The following is a 20,001-nucleotide window of genomic DNA, read 5'->3' on the forward strand; positions in this document are numbered from 1 at the left end:
TGACTAACACCATGCTAACTTCTTGCTATCAAAACAGTGTCATTCCATTAGCACTCTGTTTAAGAGTGAAAGTATTCTCCTATTTAGGTCTGACCCTTAAATAATCTGTGATCTGAAGTCTTTTAAAATTCTTTGCATGCTCAGTGGTGCTGAGCATGCAAGCAGCATTCGAGGCAAAAGGAGGATTTAGTCTCTCCCTGGCAGCAGCTGCCCAATATCTGGTTGTTAGCTTCAGTGTGGGCGTCCTTTCAAATCTTACAGCAGGCTTTGATTGGTCCCCAACTCTCCATTCATGAACAGGAGGGCCACAATAAGCTGATTGAAGAGACAGACAGAAAGCCAGCTACTCCCAGCTGTGGGGACTGAGGTATATAAAGGGAGAAATAAAGTGAAGCACCCCATGTATTCAAACTCGGAGCAGGCAAAGGGAGGCTTGGAAGCAGTGCATTTTCCAGAAGAAAGTTTGCATTGAACAATTTACAAGGTTGGCTAAATAATATTATAGTGAAGTATTGTTTTAACTGATGTATATATTTTGCATGTGCATTTAAATATATACTAGAAGACATGAAAAAAAATAATGTACAAGGAAAGCCTAAAATAACTGTTGATTTCTCTTGTGCTGTAGGTATTTCAGAAATTTTTGATTTAAGCTTCCTAATTGTGAAATTTTTAAGTTTCTTTTTAAAACATTTTAAAATAACTCACTTTAGATGTCTCATTTTTTATTTGCTATCATTATTTGTTTCACAAAATAAAGTTGTTTAAATGTCCGTAAATTGCTCTTTTTTAATACATTGTGCACTGGCTGTATCTCACTGCTGCTTTGTAAACCAGTGTCTGAATTTTCGTTTAGTTTGGTTACCTTTGCTGTGATCTTGTCATTTATTATTAAATATCTGATAGCTCTGTATGTCCTAACTCAGTAGTCTTAATATTTAATATGCAAAAGAACCCCAGAATGCTGTAAATGGACAGCAGGTCTAACAGCATGGGGCAGAGAAAAGACAGGTCTGGACCCATGATATATGTGACCCTTTAATATGCAACTGTTGTGCTGTTTATGGTAAGCAAAAACTATTGATTTACTCTGTCAATGCAGTCTATCATGACATGAAAAAATTCACAGAAAGTTAGAACCCATGGACACATCATAGTCATGTCTTACAAGGCATTTCAGATTTATCTAAAGCTTTAGGTGACAGACTATGTTCTGAAGCTTTCTACTGTCTCCAGACTTCCCTGTGCTCCTTGACAGAATGAAATAGGAATGCTCTAAATACCAAACAAACCAACTGGCACCTGAAAGAGTAAAGTTGTCCTTTTGAATGCAGTGTTCCAGCAGCCCCAAGTTCTGAAGATGAAGCCTACCTGGAATTTTCAGCATTGAATTCAGATTTTCATTATTTTCTTTTAATCTTCACCCTGCAAAGGCTGTCTTGTTTTATTAATTGTGATATCTATATTTGAATATTCTTCCTTATTTCCTTATTGAGTAGATAGCAGTGTATGTGTGAGGAAAGTGCTGTGATTTGGAATGCTCTATTCGGTGCATTGTACTTTGTTATTGAAACCTAAAGGTTTTCCTCTGTTGTCACCTGTATTCTCACAGTATCGTTGTTCAATTAACAAATATTTACCGTTAAGAGCAGTTGCAATGTAACAAGATGCCCCAGCTGACTTGAAGGAAGGACTCCTTTAAGATGAGATGAGATATCTTTATTAGTCACATGTACATCGAAACACACAGTGAAATGCATCGGGTGTTCTGGGGGCAGCCCTCAAGTGTCGCCACGCTTCCGGCGCCAACATAGCACGCCCACAACTTCCTAACCCGTACGTCTTTGGGATGTGGGAGGAAACCGGAGCACCCGGAGGAAACCCACTCAAACCCACGCAGACACGGGGAGAACGTACAAACTCCTTACAGACAGCGACGGGAATTGAACCCCGGTCGCTGGCGCTGTAATAGCGTTACACTAACCGCTACACTACCGTGCCTGATAAGTAGGTGAGTGATAGGTTCCTCCTATCCACTTTCTCCACCAGGTCACATTGCATGGAATATAAATGGGTTTAGAACCCGAGCAAAGGTCCTTTTTAAACACCTGTGTACCAACAAAGGTTTATTAAGTGCTATACACCCTCATTTTGATTGCAAGTCGAGACAGTAGTCACAGTTTTCAAATTATTAGGTAATTATGATAAGCAAGATAAATAAAGGAAAAGTGAACAAGTATGTGTTCTAAAAGTATTGTATGACTTTTTGCATTATTCAATTAGGATTAACATACAACAGATTGGAGTTTATTTTGCTTACTTTCAGCCGTAGAGTAATTAGAAGCACTTGTCCCTCCTAAATCAGAAGGTTATGGTTTAAACCTCAATCCAGAGACTTGGCCACATCATCTATACTGACACTTCACTGCAGTGAAGGGAGTGCTGCACAGTTGTTTGCTTGTGTGTGTGAAAACAAAAATCCCACAGTACTATTTAAAAGACAACAGGTTCCTCCTGTGTCCTGACCGACATTTCTCTCTTAAACTACATGCAGAAGGAAATTAAAACAGGTTTTTTTTTGATGCTCATTATGGACCTGGCTGTGCGCAAATTATCTGCTGCATTCGCTTGCAACTGCATTTCAGTAAGTTTACTCTTTGATTGTGAAGCATTTCAGGATGTCTGAGGCGCTATACAAATGCAAGCCTTTTCTTTTAACTGAAAGGGGACAGAGAATTCTGGAAACTTATCTCTTCAAGCCAAACAATATGCAATTTAACCTTTGCCGAACTGTGGATAAAGAAACGTATTCATGTAGTTCAGGTGAGATGTGTCTGTTAGTTTGAGCCGACACACTTAACGTGTACTAAGTTTAAAGTTCAATCTCTGAAGATAATTTTCATTCTATCAAAGACAAATTCCTTCTAAAAGATGTTCTTGCCTCTGTGAAGGAGATGGGTAAGTTATTTACAATGTAAAAAGGGCTAACTGATGAAGGAGATTTTTGATACAGGGTAAAATAATGGAAATAAGTGCACAAAAAGTGTTTAAGGATTATGATTATAAGAGAATTGTCCCTGATGTCTGTGGATCTTAATAGTTTAATATTATGTTTATTTTAATGCTGTAATCGCAATGTTTTGCAACTTGCTGACCCAGGGATCCTCTGGTTTCCTTGAGCCCAATAGTGTGTTAAAAGAAAGGAGTCAAGCAGTTGGATAAAGGAGTGTAACAGTCCCATTGAATTAAATGAAAGATGCCGAGAATCTGAACCAGTCAGATGACCATGACCAGTATGTTCACAGTTCTCTTTAGATTGCTTCTGACTAGTGATTAGGCTTTAAGTAAAAACACTGATTTTTTCCTGCTTTTTATGGCTCCCTTACATTCCAAAGGATAATTGAACTGGATTACTTATTTTTAGACACCTTTCCCTCCTCCCCCAATGTAACCATTACATTCTCAAACTTAGTGAAGCAAGTTTCCATTTACTTGTCACCAACACTACCTTTCCCATCCCAACCAACCTCACACACCCACCTCTGTCTTGTCCCAACAGTGGATGGAACACCAGAATTTTGCTTTTAACACACGTCAAAACATTCCACTAAAACAAAGTTCCTTTGCGAGACAGCCCAAAATCAATGCTAAGTTGATATCTTGGTTACCACGCGTTTCTTTGTCCTGAGTTGGGGAGTTGTTGTACTGGAAATAATGTGGGGTGAGAGGTTTATGCACCAGAACCATTTGCTGGTGGTTTCGACCTGTTTTTAATAAGTCTAGCTGCAAGCACATGTGTGCAAGGGATAGATTTCACTCTGGACGGATGGTACTGAGTTGTGTGTTCATGATTTCCTGAGCCTTGTTCCATACTGTGTTCTCTCAGTTAAGTGCTGTAACTTTTTCTTCCTGTTAGGGATATTTCCTCTTGCAAGGTACCAGTGAGCAGCTCTGTAGGGAAGCCTATAGAGGGTGGTAGGTGATCAGTGAAGATAGGCAGGGCTGACTCCCTTATGACCAGTGACACATTGAAAGGATGGGACTTGAGGCGGTGCTTGGTTGCAAGTGTCACTCAGGGTTGATGGCTTGGGATTCTAACAGTGCTATCTAACTCTGGGACATCCTAGGGGGGAAGAATAGTCAACAGGGAGCACTTAGTACTGACTGAATATACATCTTAGACGTTGGCCCAGAGTATTTTATTGAGCAAGACACAATGTTACTCCAACTGCTCTGGCATCAACAAACCAATCATTTCAACTGAGGAAATCCCCAGCTACAAGAATATTTCATAGCAGCTTGGATAGTTGTGAAACACTTATTGAATATCGCTCTGATAGGTGAGAAAGTATATCAAAGCAGCCCTCTTTTTGATCTCTGGTGGTTGATCATATGCCTTGCAATTCAATTTTATCCAATTAATTTAAATGTTATGAATTATCATTTGGAACGTTAATTTGGAGATTTTTTTCTCGACTTGTTTCCCACAGACCAGCTCCTCCCTGTTTGATGAAATGCTTGTGCAATTATTTTCCCTATGATCTTTCTCCTTTGCTTTTCTTGTTAAACTTCATTTCAAATCACAGCAAGAGCTGCCAACATGAAAGGTTTCATTGTCTTGGCCTTGGTTTCTGCCGTCCTGAAAATGTGCTGGGCAAACCACGAGGGACAGCTGGCAAGCGGTGGCGCTCTGACCAAGGTACGTCTCCTGTTTCTTAAGGTCTGGGGGATTTTTCATTGAACATTTATTTTCGTATCTGTTCTGCCATTTCGGAGATTGTTCCAATTTTTGCACAGTGCAATGTTCAGCAAACCACCACTTTGACCAAGCTTTTAGTCACCTGCTCTATTTCCTGACACATCAATCTTTGATAGGCCTCATATCTGTATAGTGGAAATGTTATTCCCAGTTGAGGTGGAAGTGATTGTGTATTTGCCCTGTCAATCAAACAAAGTGAATACACTACTCTGAGTTATTGATCTCCATGTACCTAATTTGTATATAATTATCCTCCACTTACAGGCCGTTCCCAGGTTAGGAATGTCCGACTTATAGACCCTCCTACTTGCGAACGAGCTCGCATATTATTAAGGTCCAATGTACATACAAATGTTCATTCCTACCAACAGCAGAATTAGTTTCCTCTCTCTCTCCAGTCTTAGTAATTGTTCTTTCTGATCAGTCTCATGTGCTTTTGATGAATTCATCACAACACTGTGGAGGTGTGGTTACTGCATCAAGTGATTTTTGTGTATTTTCCGACTTATGGACAAAATCGACTCGTGGACGTCTGTAAAAATGGAATCCGTTTGTTGCCTTGGGACGGCCTGTACTGTATTTTCTGGAGGAATGACCCTGCTTTTAGTGGGAGAAGTTGCTGTAGCTTTCCGTAAATTAATGTTTTCCTCTGCTGTTTAAAAATACTGTTTTCTGAGTAAATTGACTTTACTTTTCCATGTACTGCATGAACCCAAGGCATTCATATGCTCACCTCCAGTTTATTAATTGACAATGTTGTCAATTGATGTTGATTTTGATAATGTACGTGTGAAACACCTTGGGACGTTTTACTCCATTAAAGGTGATGCATGAACGTAGGCTAATATTGTTGTTAATACATTCGAACAAAAGTATAAATAGGTCAAAAGCAGCGAGGTTAATGCAATAAAAATTGTCCGAGTGGATGACACTTGTTGCTAAATATTTAAATTTTAGATTGTTGTATAATCTAGTCAAGTTTATTGCCATGTGCACAAGTGCGGTGGGGCACAGGTACAATGAAAAACTTGCTTGCAGCAAGTAGGTACAGACAACACACAGAACATTAATTATGCATAAATTATATGCATATTAAACAAGACAGTGAAGAAAAAGACTGAAGAAAACAAGACATTACTGCAAAAAGATACAATCAGAGACAAGTCCACGGCAATGCAAGAGGTGGTCCGTAGTGTTCCGTTGCTGAGGTGGGGTTAGGGTTGTGCGGGTCGGTTCGAGAACTGAATGGTTGTAGGGAAGTCAGTTTTGTATCTTTGGGGATCTAAGATTGTTATATGATCACACTTGGGGTCACTGACTAATAACACTGGGAATGAACAAGAGAATATTATCAATTGTAAAATCTTCAAGGAAATTAGAGTATTGGATAGAGCGGATGTGGAGAAGATGTTTCCAGAAGTGGGAGAGTCTAGGACCAGAGGGCACAGCCTCAGAATAGTAGAATGTCCCTTTAGAACAGAGATGAGGAGGAATTTCTTTAGCCAGGGCATGGTGAATCGGTGGAATTTGTTGCCACAGATGGCTGTGGAGGTGAAGCCATTGGGTGTATTTAAGGCAGAGATTGATAGGTTCTTGATTGGTAAAGGGGTTAAGGGTTATGGGAAGAAGGCAGAAGAATGGGGTTGAGAGGGAAAAATAAATCGGCCATGATTGAATGGCGGAGCACACTTGAAGGGCCGAATGGCCTAATTCTGCTCCTATATCTTAGGGTCTTATGATCTTATAAAGAGAACTGTCTTGCTAGGAATTAAGAAAAAATAGAAGAATTGAAAAAGAAAATAGATGTGCAAGACCACCACAGTTAAGGGCGGCACAGTGGCACAGCGGGTAGAGACGCTGCCTCACAGTTCCAGAGACCCAGCTTCGATCCTGACCTCCGGCGCTGTCTGTGTGGAGTTTGCACATTCTCCCTGTGACCGCGTGGGTTTCCCCCGGGTGCTCCGGTTTCCTCCCGCATCCCAAAGACCTGGGGACTGGTGGGGTAACTGGCCACTGTAACTTGCCCCTAGTGTGTGGGTGAGGGGTAGGATCTGGGGGGAGTTGATGGGAGTGTGGGGAGAATGAAACGGGATCAGTGTAAATGGGTGGATGATGGTCGGCACGGACTCGGTGGACTGAAGGGCTTCTGTGCCGAATGACATATCCAAGAGAAATACTAGTGTGCCATAGAAGCAGGCCACAAAATGAACAGAGGACAGTTCAAAAGCAAATTACAGAAGCACCATGTGTTAAATATACAGGGTACAGTGAGCAGGGAGTTGGCTGGCAAAAGGAGTGCTCAAACTGAGCAGGGAGAAGCACAGTGAAAGGCAACAGAATGAACCCTTAGTATTATAACAGTGAACGATTGGGGCAGTGGAGCCAGCAGACAACTGTGGAATTATCCTACCTGCCAGAAATATTCACCGGGAAGGCTCATTGACCAATCTATTTGGGAGTACAATTCATAGGATTATGCAACAAGGTAGCATGAAGGAATGGATACATGGAAGGGAAAGGTTTGGAGGGATATGGGCCAAATGCGGGTAAGTGGGACTAGCTTAGATGGGAATCTTGGTCGGCATGGACCAGTTGGGCCGAATGGCCTGTTTCCGCGCTGTATGACTCTATGACTCTGAGGGCTTAAATGATACTGGCAACTATTCAGCACCTTTCATGACCTAAAGCACCTCACAGCCCAATTTAAAGTGTAGCCACTGCAGTAATGTTGGAAATGTGACAGCCAATTTGTGCGCAGCAAGCTCCCACAACTAGCAACGATGTATTTTTGTCCGGTGAAATTGACTTTTGAGAAACCTACAGGGCCCTTGCTGTAGTCATGAGAGAATTATTGGGTACCAGAGAGAGTCTGTAGGGTTGGTAGAGGAAAAGGTAACCTTCAGGTAAAAAAAGCATCAATGTGACCCAGGCAACAGGTCTGATACCTTGTCATTAGTAAGTAACTCAAAGGAAACTGGCCTGGGAATTAGCTCCAGGAGGACCGCTATTGTATGAATTACGACTAGCAGGGATTGAGAAGTGCAAAGTCCTGTTACACACTCTTCCTGGATTATTTGAGAGTGTTACAATGAGAATAACAAAAACCTGCATTTGCATAGCACCTGCAATGTTGCAAAATCATCTCAAGATGCTTCACAGGACTGTTATCAAACTAAAAAAATCGATGAGAAGATCGATGAAAAAATCGACAAGAACGTGAGAACACAAGAAAATAGGAGCAGGCCCGATCATGGCTGATCCACACTGGTCTCACCTCCTCTTCTGTGCCAGTTCCCCATAACCCTCAATTCCTCGATTTTTCAAATATTTATCTACCCCCACCTTAAATATGTCTAATGATCCAGCCTCCACCACCTTCAGGGCAGAGAATTCCATAGATTCATCACCCACCGAGAGAAGACATTTCTACACACTTCAGTTTTAAAAGACCAGCTCCTTATTTTGTAACAATATCCCCCTGCTTGTGACTCTCCCACTATTGGAAACATCTCCACATCCACCCTGCCAAGCCCCCTCAGGATCTTATGTTTGAATAAGGTCCACCCCTCATTTTTCTAAACTCAAGGTCCAAGCTGTCTAACCTCTCTTGATCGGACAATCCTTTTGACCCAGGAGTTACCCTGGTGAACCTCCTTTGGACTGTCTCCAATGTTACTGTATCCTTTCTTAGGTAGGGGGACGAAAACTGCACACAGTTCTCCAGGCGTGGCCTCACCAACACCCTGTACAGCTGGAACAACACCTCCCTCTTCTTAAACTCCAATCCCCTTCACAATAAAGGCCAACACCTGTTTGCCTTAGTAACTTGTCTGTTGAATTGAAATGTTTTTAACAGAATCCAAAATATTTCCAGTGGTGGAAGGAGCCCAGTTGGCAGGAATCTCCAATTTAAGCTTTAATAATCAAGAAAGAGAGAGGGAGAGAAGAAGGGGAGAAAGAGAAAAAGAGTGGGTAGAGAGAGAGAGAGAAATAGTGAGCTGGAGAGAAGAGGTGGAGAAAGAGAAGAGTGAGTAACTTTTATGCCTTGCGCTGTACTGCTGCTGCAAAGCAACAAATTTCACGACATATGTCAGTGATAATAAACCTGATTCTGGTTCTGATTCATACACCAGAACACCCGGATCCCTCTGAACTTCACTCACTTGCAGTCTGTCTCCATTTGGACAATAATCTGCTCCATATGAGAGAACTACAGGCTTGGACATTTGGTGTATGTGCTTGGCTGAGGTACTAATGAGGGAGTGTCATTGACCAGCTCCAAGTCAGAATCCCACCTAAAAACGTATGAGGGGATATTTTGGGAGGGAATTGTTGCCAACAGTGACCAAAACATGATAGGAAATCAGCTTCAAAGATCACCTTAAAGGAGGGGAGAGAGGGAGAAAAACACTTAGGGAGGGAATTCCAGGGCTTCGGACCTGCGGCAGAAGCATGGCCAGCAGTGGTGGATGAGCAAGAGTCCAGGATCAGAGGCATGCAGAGATCGGAGGGTTGTTGGGCTGGAGGAGCTTACGCAGATGTACAGATCGTGTTGATCATGGAATTCCTTAAATGTAGTTGAAATGGAAACCGTACTTGTGGGGAATGTATGCCCCAGTATTACTGTCCCTCCCCTTGGCAAGGGGCAGGAGAATGTATGAGGGGGTTCGGGGTGTAATTTTGAAAATAAGAAATCTGGCAATGCATCCCCAACTGGGCTAGCGCACGTCTGTTACCATTCTTATAGTGACTAATTTTACAGTCTGAGAGTCCTGACATGGAAAAGTAGGACACTTCATTAACCTGTTTAAATCGGGCATTTCGAAGCCTGATTTAAACTTAAACAGCTGTCGAGGGGGACTGAACCTGCCTGCTCAAGATGGTTAATACCTTTTCTAATAATTGTGGGATAACAAAGTTTAGGTTCTTTCTCTCTCAACATCGCTCCCTCCCCCTCCCCCTGCCCTCTTGTCTCTCTCTCTCTCTCTCTCTCTCTCTCTCTCCCCCTCCCCCCCCTTTTCTTTCTCTCTCTCTACCCCTCCTGCCCTCTCTCTCTTTCTCTCTCTTGCTTCCTTGCCTCCTTTTTCTCACATTTACCCTTGCCTCTTTCCCTCTCCGCCTTTTTGTCTCCCCCTTCTCTCTCTCTCTCTCCTTCTCACTATTTTTCTCTCTCTCTCTACCCACTCTTCTGCTCTGTCTCCCCCTCTTCTCGCCCTCTCTCTTCTGATTTTTGACTGGGCTCCTTCCACCACTGGAAACATTTTGGATTCTGTTTAAAAACGTTTCAATTCAACAGATAAACAAGAATAAAAATTATCATCACAAAGGATGGTGAATTTAGGAAAGGCAAACCAATTGACGAAGATTTTTTTGGATCAATGGTATTGGTGGATGATGCTAATGTTGGGGGCGACATTTGCAAATCTGCTCGTTCTGCCTCAAGATATTTGTATCTCAAAAGCTTTCGTCAAGACAAAGTAGGATATTCCACATGTAATAATGATGAGGCTTAATCATAGGAACCAAATGGTGGTAACTCGGGGTAACAGCCACTGTTTCTGGAAGTTATATTTGAAGACAATGAAAGAAAGTGGTACAACAGTGACTAGTAGGCATGTGGGCTGAAGCTCCTGTCTTCTGTTGCAGGGAAGCCTGAATGAGGAGAAGCTGCCTCTCCTCTTCCTGAAGCGTTTCTATGACGGTCTGTCCTATGACGGATTTGTGGGATTGATGGGACGGAGGACGGCTGGCAAGTACAAAATCAATTAGAAAATCTAGAAACTCTCTCTTAAATTCATTTTGCGGTGCTGGCGAGGCTTGGCCCGGTTGACTTCAACTGGGTAATGTGTTTGGTCAATTGTTGTACAAATTAAAGGCCAATGTTTTTGGAGCCACGACAGATGGAGATTGGCAAGTTCCCTTCCCTGAAAGACTGTATGGAACAAGTTAGGTTTTATACCAAAAAATCCCATCTCTTTATGGTCAGTTGTGCAATTCCAGCATTTTACTTCCAGACTGAAACTGTCTTAATGTAAACTTGAGTTCTCTGCAGTATTAGTCCAGGCCTCTGTGTTAATAATCGCATAACATAATCACCATGTTGCTATACCCCTACAGTATGGCATTGTCGTGTTATTATGTGGGCATTGTGGGCAAGGTCAGCATTTACTTCCTATCCTAAATTGCCCAGGGTGAACCACCTTCTTGAGCCCCTCTTGAGGTAGGCAGGAAATGAAATACGGTGTTACGACCTTGAAGATTATAAATGTTGACAGAAGTGCCATAAATACACGCAAACCAAACTATATTTCTTATTTATTTTTCAGGTGCAAAGGAGATTCCTGTGGCTCAGAAACGTAAGTGTTTCCCAACAGGTTTTTGCAATAGACATTGGCCAGACGATGCTTTATGAGGGTCCAGCTATGTCTTAGAGAATAGACATCTCTATCACCCTACAAACCCACCTACCATCTGATGCAGACAATTTTTATGGGGTCAGCGTAATTCACGTGACCATCATTGACCAGGCCTTAGGAATTTGCCAACGTGGACGGTAAAAGTAGAGAAGGCTGTTTGCAAGATGGTCAAGTCTCCAATAGGTATAAGGATATATTTATTTCAGAAATAAACTTCTTATCAAATAAAGGATGATAAAATGTGAACATAATTCCAAATGTTGAATGATGCAAGTAGCGCATTGGGAATTTGATTGAGACTGGGTGTATAAGGTATAGATTTCAGCAGGATAATACGCAGTGAGGTCAAAGTCGAGTTTATTGTCAGATGCACAAGTCCATGTGTGCACAGGTGCAATGAAAAACTTACTTGCAGCAGCATCACAAGCACATAGCATCAGATAAGCAGCATTCACAAGAAAAACATAAATTAAATATAAATTATACACAGTTTTTACAAGAAAGAATACAATTAGAACAAAAAAAACCAGTCTGTTGGAGTGTAAAGTGGTCATAGTGTTGCTATACTGAGGTAGTGATTAGAGTTGTGCTGGTTGGGTCAAGAACCGAATGGTTGAAGGGAAGTAGCTGTTCCTGAACCTGGTGGTGTGGGACTTCAGGCTTCTGTACCTCCTGCCTGATGGTAGCTGCGAGAAGATGGCACGGCCCGGATGGTGGGGATCTTTGAAGATGGATGTTGCCTTCTTGAGGCAGTGTCTCCTGGAGATCCTACCGATGGTGGGGAGGGATGTGCCCGTAATGTATTGGGCTGAGTTCACTACTCTCTGCAGCTTCTTACATTCCTGCGCATTCGAATTGCCGTACCAGACCATGATGCAACCAGTCAGGATACTTTCAACAGCACATCTGTAGAAGTTTGTGAGAGAGTTTGGTGACATGCTGAATCTTCTTAACCTCCTAAGAAGTTAGCATTCAGGAGGAAAGTTGGACAAAGGGGTGTGATGGGCAGGGTTAATCCACTTGTGCCTGTGTTGTGCTTTTGCCCAGATTGAGTTTCACTCACTCAGTCTCTGATCTCACATTTGGCTTGCGTAAGATAGTACAGATCACTTTACTTGTGTGGAATTATAGGGTGGTAATGAACTACCCTCAGGAGAACAAAGGAAGATACAGGGGGAGAATGAACATGAGCAGGAGTGTCCAAAGCAGTTGCATTATTTTGGAGCATTAAGACATCAAGGCTTTATTTACCAATTCCGATATTCGCAATGAGAAAACAGCACAAAAGGCAACCCTGTCCAAATCACTAGGCCTACTGGATAAAATAGCAAGTTAAAAGGTGTTGTGATAAACACAAACTGGGCTTTTCAGGGCCACATTGCTGGTGGGCAAGGATGGTGTGAGGTTTAAGATAGCCCTGGTATATGAACATATAGCTTAGGGAACCTGGGACTGAAATACAATAAAGCAGCCTGCTAGATTAGTAAAATGACGATTTTCTTTTTGTCCGCAGGGGACCTGGATGATTTCTTTGTCAGTCTGATGGGAAGACGAAACATGGAGCTTGGTGAGGATGAATCTCTTGAAGTTACTTATTAGCTCTTTATTTTAGCTTTCATAGCAGAAGTTTTGCCTTTGGATCTGAAAAAGCTTAAGGGGCTATAAAGTAAATGGTGAATATTAAAGCCACCCAATTATCCAATGAGTCATAGAGAGACGTGGAACTTGAAGACCTTTACCAAATCTTACTACAAAGAGTCTATTTAAACAGAATCTCTAGAACTGCCACAAACAGAACTACAAAGTCTCCAATAAAAGCAGGATTATTAAAAATGCAGTGAGCAGAGGATAATTATAAAATGCAGACACTCTCGGTGTAATAGATAGAGAAAACTCCCCACCGTCTCCATTCTGGCTGAGAATAATGCAAGCCCAGCATTTATTGCCCATCCCTAATTGCCCCTTGAGAAGGTGGGGGTGAGCTGCCTTCTTGAACCGCTGCAGTCCCTCTGGTGAAGGCGCTCCCACCGTGCTGTTGGGGAGGGAGTCCCAGGGTTTCGACCCAGTGACGATGAAGGAACGGTGATATATTTCCAAGTCGGGATGGTGTGTGGCTTGGAGGGGAACCTGCAGGTGGCGGTGTTCCCCTGTACCTGCTGCCCTCGTCCTTCTTGGGAGATAGGGTCAGAGTAGCCTGGGTGAGTAACTACAGTGCACTTTGTAGATGGTGCTCACTGCAACCGCTGTGCGCCGGTGGTGAAGGGAGGGAGTGTTTAGGGGGTGGATGGGGTACGGTCAAACTGGCTATTTTGTCCAGAATGGCGTCAAGTTCTTGAGAAGTGTTGGAGCTGCACTTACCAAGGCAAGTGGAAAGTGTTCCAACACACACCTGACTGTCTTTCCCTTCCCCTGGGAGACCTCTGCTGTCCAGGATCAACAGATATTAAGAGATACAGGATTAATGGTGGAAAGTGACGATTACCTTGCTGAATGTGTGGACTTGGCACATTGGGGTGGATAGCCTTCTCCTGCTCCTCATGTTCCTAAGTTTTTGGCAACTGTGAGCAGTTCTGTTTATTACATGGGGGTCTCACCGGTAGAGGCCTGTAATCTTTAACCTGTTGTGAAGCTACACCTTGTGGAATTCTCCTCCTCAGTAAATTGTTGGTGAGTGGCCAGCAAGCCCCATAAATTTATGCAAATAATCTGTGCTTCTCAACACCTGAAGCTGGTGCGTTGCACTGGGAAGGGAAGAAATTCTACAAATTGTTTTAAACTTAAATGCTGGAAAAAGTAAGGGAAACATTTTTTAAAATTACCATCTGTGTATTAGCTACTAAGTAATGGAAGTAAGTACAATTTTAATCCTGTTTGCTAGAAATTTTGGTGTGTGCAGATAGAACTGGGAATATGCTACACTAAATCTATTCACCTTTATTTCTTGTGTGTGAGATAGGTACTGTCACTGCTAATGCAAAGCATATGAAAGTTTCTTGGTGCTGTTTTAATGCAGATGATAACCCATCATGTACCGGGGATTTGGTGAGAGCCATGTTAAAGAAAAAGCTTGCATTTATCAAGCGCCTTGTAGTAGCTCTGGCAAAAACATTGCAAAGTTCTTCGCTTTGAAATGCAGCGGAAAGCCAGCCAGCGCACAACGAGCGCGCACGAGCGGCAATGAAATCAGTGAACGCATTAATTTCTATTGTTCGATGGTGCTGTTTAACGAGGAGATGTTGGCCACGACATACAGCTTCCTGAAGTTCAAAATATTAAAATACTGCAGATGCGGGAAATCTGAAATAAAAACAGAGAATGCTGGAACTATTCAGCAGGTCAGGCAGTAACTGTGGAAGGAGAAATGGTTGATGTTTCGGGTCAAAGACCCTTTGTTCAAACTGGGAAAGAGAAAACTGAGACAGAGAACAGTTTTCAGTAACAGAGAAGGTAGGGGAGGGATGGGTAAAAGGGAATATCTCTGATAGGGTGAGACTAAATGGGTAAATGGGGGCAGTTAGAGTCCGATTACACTTCTTTATCTGTGTTATGTGTTGCTAAAAGAGTGCTGTGGGACATGCCCAGCGGGTCAAGCTGTACTAATGGAGAGAGAAAAACTGAGCCTACGTGATGACAGGCAGAAATGGCCAATTCGGATACAGACAAAAAGATAGAGCAAGTTACCTAAAGTTGGAGATTTCTCTAACTGGAGCTTAGATGATCTTTAACATCCACAGAACATTAGCCCGAGGCTTCTCTGCAGCTTAAAACTGACTTGATTTTTCTCTTTTTCAGTTCTGATGAAGGGTCTCAGACCTGAGACATTAACTCTGCTCCACAGATGCTGTCTGAGCTGCTGAATGTTTCCAACATTGGCTGTTCTTATTACTCAAATTCAAATTATGCCAGATGATCTTAAACATCTATAGAACAGCAGCCTGGGCTTTGGTTTAATTTCTCATTGAAAGATAGCACCCCTGACAGTGTAGCACCCCCTCAGTGCCTCAAGGTGTTAGCTCTAGTCACTGGAGTAGGACCCGAACCCACAACCTACTAATTCAGAGCCTGGCCAAATTGTGCCATGGCTGAAGAATGAGTAAAAGAATCTGAGTATTAATTTCAAATATCACATTTAAACAGATGAATCAACTGCTCTAAATAAAGATGTTCCAGAAAGCAAAGGACACAGCATTTCCAGCAATTGCAAGCTGAGGTAATAATTACATACCTTGCAAATATTTACTTATGTCATTAAAGGTGGTACAATTTCATTGCAACCTACTGTTGTTGTTGTTGTCTAGGCTCCTTTCTGACTCGGACATCCCCTGTCAAAGCATCATTGAGATTGGTCACTTGGAGCTGTGTGGCCCAGCAGGCTGACCTGTCTTGCTTCCACCAACACTGCTGCTCTGTTTGGGCGCTCAACTGAGATCAGGAAGTTGGTGCAGTAACTTAGATGTCAGCTGCAGCACCTGCCTTAACACGGACACACGGGGGGCTGAGAGAGGCCACTCCCTCTCTTGGGCCTGTTCCTCCAGTCAATCAGGTTGTGTCTGATCTGTGCCTCATTTATTCATCTTGGATCCTTATGCCTTAACACCCCAACAAAAATCTAGCAATCACTTTTGCAAGTCGAGGAACACATCTTGTTCCTTACACAGCATGTATACACCAGGTCCTCGTTATCCGTGGGGGATAGGGGCACAGACATTCCTGCAGATCATAAAAAACCCAGATACCATGAGGCTCTCTCCTTTGTACTCAATGCACTCTGCAAATAAACATAAATATGTCCCATCATGTTCTAAGAGCAATAACATGCATTAATATACACATTAAAATTTTTAACTACCTAAAAGGAAATGATATGAGCTAACTAACTACTTGTATTAAAACTTACAAGCAGTGATTGGTTTTGAAATCACAAGGTGCAGCTGTGCAAATGAAGACTACTCTCTATTAGAAGAGTGCACAACAGGGAGCCAGTTGACACAAGTGGTCTGGAAACTGATCACCTTTTTTATACAGGCAATGATTGGTTCCTCTGTGTGTACATGTATATAGATATATTTGTTCAAAAACAATTCGAGATTGGGCCTGGGGGGTAATCTCACGAGTAGGTGGATTCCTGGACAGCAAATCAGTGGATAATGAGGACTGGGTGTATTTTCAAGTTGCACTGACTATTGTGTGGTCACTTTTTCTCCCCCTGCCCCTCCTCTTCACTTAATTTTCTCTCCTCCTCTTCTCCTGAAGGTAGTGGCTCACCAAGTGAGCCTGTCTTCACTTTGTCAGCCCAGAGGGCATCAAGCTGTGAGCTCATGGAGTATCACATTGACCCTGCCCTCATCTGTCACCCACCCCTTGCTGAGTGGTCCAGGTCAATTGTCCTTCCACTGAGCCACCTTGAGGCGAGGTCGGTTCGCAGCACAGATCAGCTGTGACTCTTGCATCTTCTGGGGTTGCATTTACTGACTGAGACCAACTGCAAATTAAACAAAGCTCTGCTCTGTCTTTAGGGCTTGTGGGTCCGTTTAACGCTGGAAGGAATCGGGGCCATAAGAAGGAAGTGATTGCTCCATCTACCAAAGTGCACACCTTTCCAAAATAAGCTAGTAAATGTGTTTTACACAATGGAGAATCGTATTTACAGTAGAATTATGTTTGTATTCAAACCCTGCATGGGTGTGGTGACTCTGGTTTGAGAGAAAATCAGTGGCCATCTTCATGACCAGCCAAGGCGATGAGGAAGAAATCAGTGGTAAGAACATGATTCTGCAGCTGGAACTGGTGTTCTGCTTTATACCATCTTCCCTACTGTCCACTCCAAATAAATATGCATTTTCACTTACTGTTAGGATTTCAGTGTATCCTGAAATCCGTGTTTCGTGTTCCTGCAATCTGTGTGTGCAGAGGTCAAAGTATGCTTCACTATGTTACACTTATGTTCTGTGTCTCTCGAACTGCTGTCAAACACTGTCAAATCCACACTGCCTTTGCAATTTCAAGTAATCTGGCTGCAGAATTCACATTTCTCATCACAATCGACACCTCAGCTTCTTCCTTTATGAGCTTCAATTCAAGGGACTACTTAGGTATTTCGGTTTTCAGAAAAATTCCATCGTGCCTGTAACAGTTCTGTCAAGCTCCAAGTTGCCTGCCTGTTCAATGTGTTCCCCATATAAAGCACGTGCACTCCCATTACACAGTATTCCAAAGGAGTTACATTTCAACAAACCCTTTCCTAACCACTCTGCTTTACAGAATTCAACCCACCAAATGATTAGAATAAGATTCTCCAGAATCTCTTTTTCTCTCGTCCATAATGAAAGCAAGTTTGCGTCCAACGGCCTTTAATCTTGTAACTGTGTCCCCTCATTCGAGACTCCCCCACTGATGGGAACATCTCCACATCCATCCTGTCAAGCCCCCTCAGTATCTTATAAGTTTCAATAAGATCACCCCTCATTCATCTCAACTCTGAAGAAGACAGATCTAATTTCTTTAGCCGCTCACAACAGGACAACCCTCTCATTCGGGAATTAGCCTGGTTTAAGTAACTCTTGTGCACATAATAATCTGGGGCAGTGGGTGCTCCATGAGTCATTGACCATTTATTTCCTCTGTAGCAATGAATAAGCTCATGTCACACACTTGCAGAACAGATAATGTAGCCTTTATAGAAAAAGCCCTGAGGAGCTGAATAGTCAGATAAATTTATTTGATTGACCTTTCTGGAATAAGATGGATAAACGCTGTTAATCTACTTCTTTCATGTAACTATATCATGCACTTTAATCCTTTGGACAGGCTTATCCACAACTATTACCCAATTGTTTCATTGTTATAACCTTGTCCTTTTAAGCAATCAGTCTGGAAGATGGAAGTACTTGACTCAAAGGAAATATGGGATACTCACCCACCCAATCCCACCTATACAACAGCACACTGTGGTATTCATAACACTTGCTAAGTTGGCGAACTCCGAACTGAATTTTCTTGTAGCCTGGTGTGATCTGTTCATTACATCTTGTATTTGGGTGTGCTAGCTGACTGGTACCCACGCTACTGTTAGCAATTACCTGTATAGTCTTGACGAGCTTTTTTTTTCCTTGAAGTAGGTCATGCAGTGCCAAAAGAATAAAAGCCAGCATGCAGTTATAGGAATGACTTAGGGGGTGGAATCTCTATTAAAAGAAGCTATTTTTAACTGAAGGAACCGAGCAGAAATAGCTTGATTTTTGTCACAGAATTCCCTCCCATTAATTGATGACATTAATAATATTTATCTGACCTTAACATTTCATTTTAAATGATAGTGGGAGAGAGAAAATTCTTTACAAAAATAAATGACTCCTTGCTATAAAAGGTGCATTGACAACAATAATTAAGTGGTTACCAAATGACTCACAAGGAGTGTGGCAGAAATGTGTCCTCTCTTTGGACAGCCTATCGAGGTCTACGCACACTGTCAAGGATGTGGAATTAATAAAAGGTTCCAACTTGCTTCTTGCCAGAGGTTGGGAGGACAGGCAATGCTTCCTGGGCATGGGAAACAGTGTGCTTCAGTTGCATGTCCTCCTGGCTGAATGGAGAATGGCATGCACACCAATTGTGGCCAAGCTTTGGAGCCTTGTCTTCCCAGGTTGATAGTATCGGTGGCTTTAAAGACAAACTAGAGGGGTAAAAAAAGTGTAAAGAAGCTGTAACAGTTTCCATTCCTTCTCCCTAAAAATGAGATCATTTGTTGGATATCTCCAGATCACTGGGCCCTCAGTGGTCTTTCACTATCATCTTGACCCATGAAATGTTACTCATTGAGACTGAGAATTCCTCACGCTGCTTTAAAGATTGGAACCAGTTTTGGTGAAGCCTGTCCCAATTTAAGTGTGTTCGCAGAGCTACAGTCCTGACTGTTTCCAACATGCACTTTGGTGTCCTTTTACAGTAACGTCCTTTACGAGGATGTTGCCAGGACTAGAGCGCCTGAGTTATAGGGAGAGGTTGGCCAGGCTAGGTCTGTATTCCTTGGAATGTAGGAGAATGAGGGGTGACCTTATAGAAGTGTTTAAAATTATAAGAGGCAGAGATAAGGTGGACGGTAACAGTCTTTTCCCCAGGGTAGGGGAGTCCAAAACTAAGGGTTATAGGTTTAGGGTGGGAGGATAAAGATTTAAAAGGGACCCGAGGGGCAACTTTTTCACATAGAGGGTAGTGAGCGTACGGAACGAGCTGCCAGAAGAAGTGGGTGAGGCAGGTACAATAGTATCATTTAAGCACTTGAATAGGTACATGGAGGGGCAGGGCTTAGAGGGATATGGGCCGAATGCAGGAAATTGGGACTAGCTGGGCAGGCACCGTGGTCGGCATGGACTGGTTGGGCCGAAGGGCCTGTATCCATGCTGTATTGCTCTCCGATACTGACCAAAAAAAATCACCAGAGTGGTGCATGAGTGGATCAATCTTGCATTGTGGAAGAACCGGATATTTATTCTTCTAGAGAGACACTGGGAATCAGATGCCTTGAGGCGTGGCTACTGAAATGATATATATGGCACGCGTTTGCTACAACGCAAATCCATTTGTGCTCCAACAGGAACTGGAAAAATATTTGTCCTTTTAATTAACCCAAATGAAATGATGGCCCTGTTATTGTGAAGAAGGTTAATGAGACGTCCCATGCCCTTCTCGACATAGGCAATGGAGACTCAAGTGAGACTGCTACATTCTGCATGCGTTGTCGGTTATCTTTGTTGTTTTTGCTACCATTAAAATCAAGCTTTGAACAGACTGACAATGGCCACAGAATAAAATGGGTTATCAATACAC

At 42.6% G+C, this 20,001-nt stretch overlaps 1 protein-coding gene across 1 annotated transcript; it reads left to right on the plus strand.

Annotated features, from left to right (window-relative positions):
* Window positions 1–387: 387 nt before the first annotated feature.
* On the plus strand, window positions 388–20,001 carry LOC127567020 (tachykinin-3-like). Its single transcript, XM_052009643.1, has 7 exons — window positions 388–484; window positions 4,587–4,699; window positions 10,406–10,508; window positions 11,086–11,115; window positions 12,689–12,742; window positions 15,313–15,385; window positions 16,692–20,001. The coding sequence occupies exons 2-7, from the start codon at window positions 4,601–4,603 to the stop codon at window positions 16,708–16,710; spliced, it is 378 nt and encodes a 125-aa protein (XP_051865603.1). The 5' UTR covers window positions 388–484; window positions 4,587–4,600; the 3' UTR covers window positions 16,711–20,001.

Source organism: Pristis pectinata, chromosome X (assembly GCF_009764475.1).
Source record: "Pristis pectinata isolate sPriPec2 chromosome X, sPriPec2.1.pri, whole genome shotgun sequence".
Classification (NCBI taxonomy): domain Eukaryota; kingdom Metazoa; phylum Chordata; class Chondrichthyes; order Rhinopristiformes; family Pristidae; genus Pristis; species Pristis pectinata.

Bases quoted from the DNA above. Each gene is read 5' to 3' on its own strand.
- LOC127567020 (XM_052009643.1), top strand. From the start codon at position 4,601: ATGAAAGGTTTCATTGTCTTGGCCTTGGTTTCTGCCGTCCTGAAAATG. The intron at 4,700-10,405 runs GTACGTCTCCTG...CTTCTGTTGCAG, and splicing joins GCGGTGGCGCTCTGACCAAG to GGAAGCCTGAATGAGGAGAA. The intron at 10,509-11,085 runs GCAAGTACAAAA...TTTATTTTTCAG, and splicing joins GATGGGACGGAGGACGGCTG to GTGCAAAGGAGATTCCTGTG.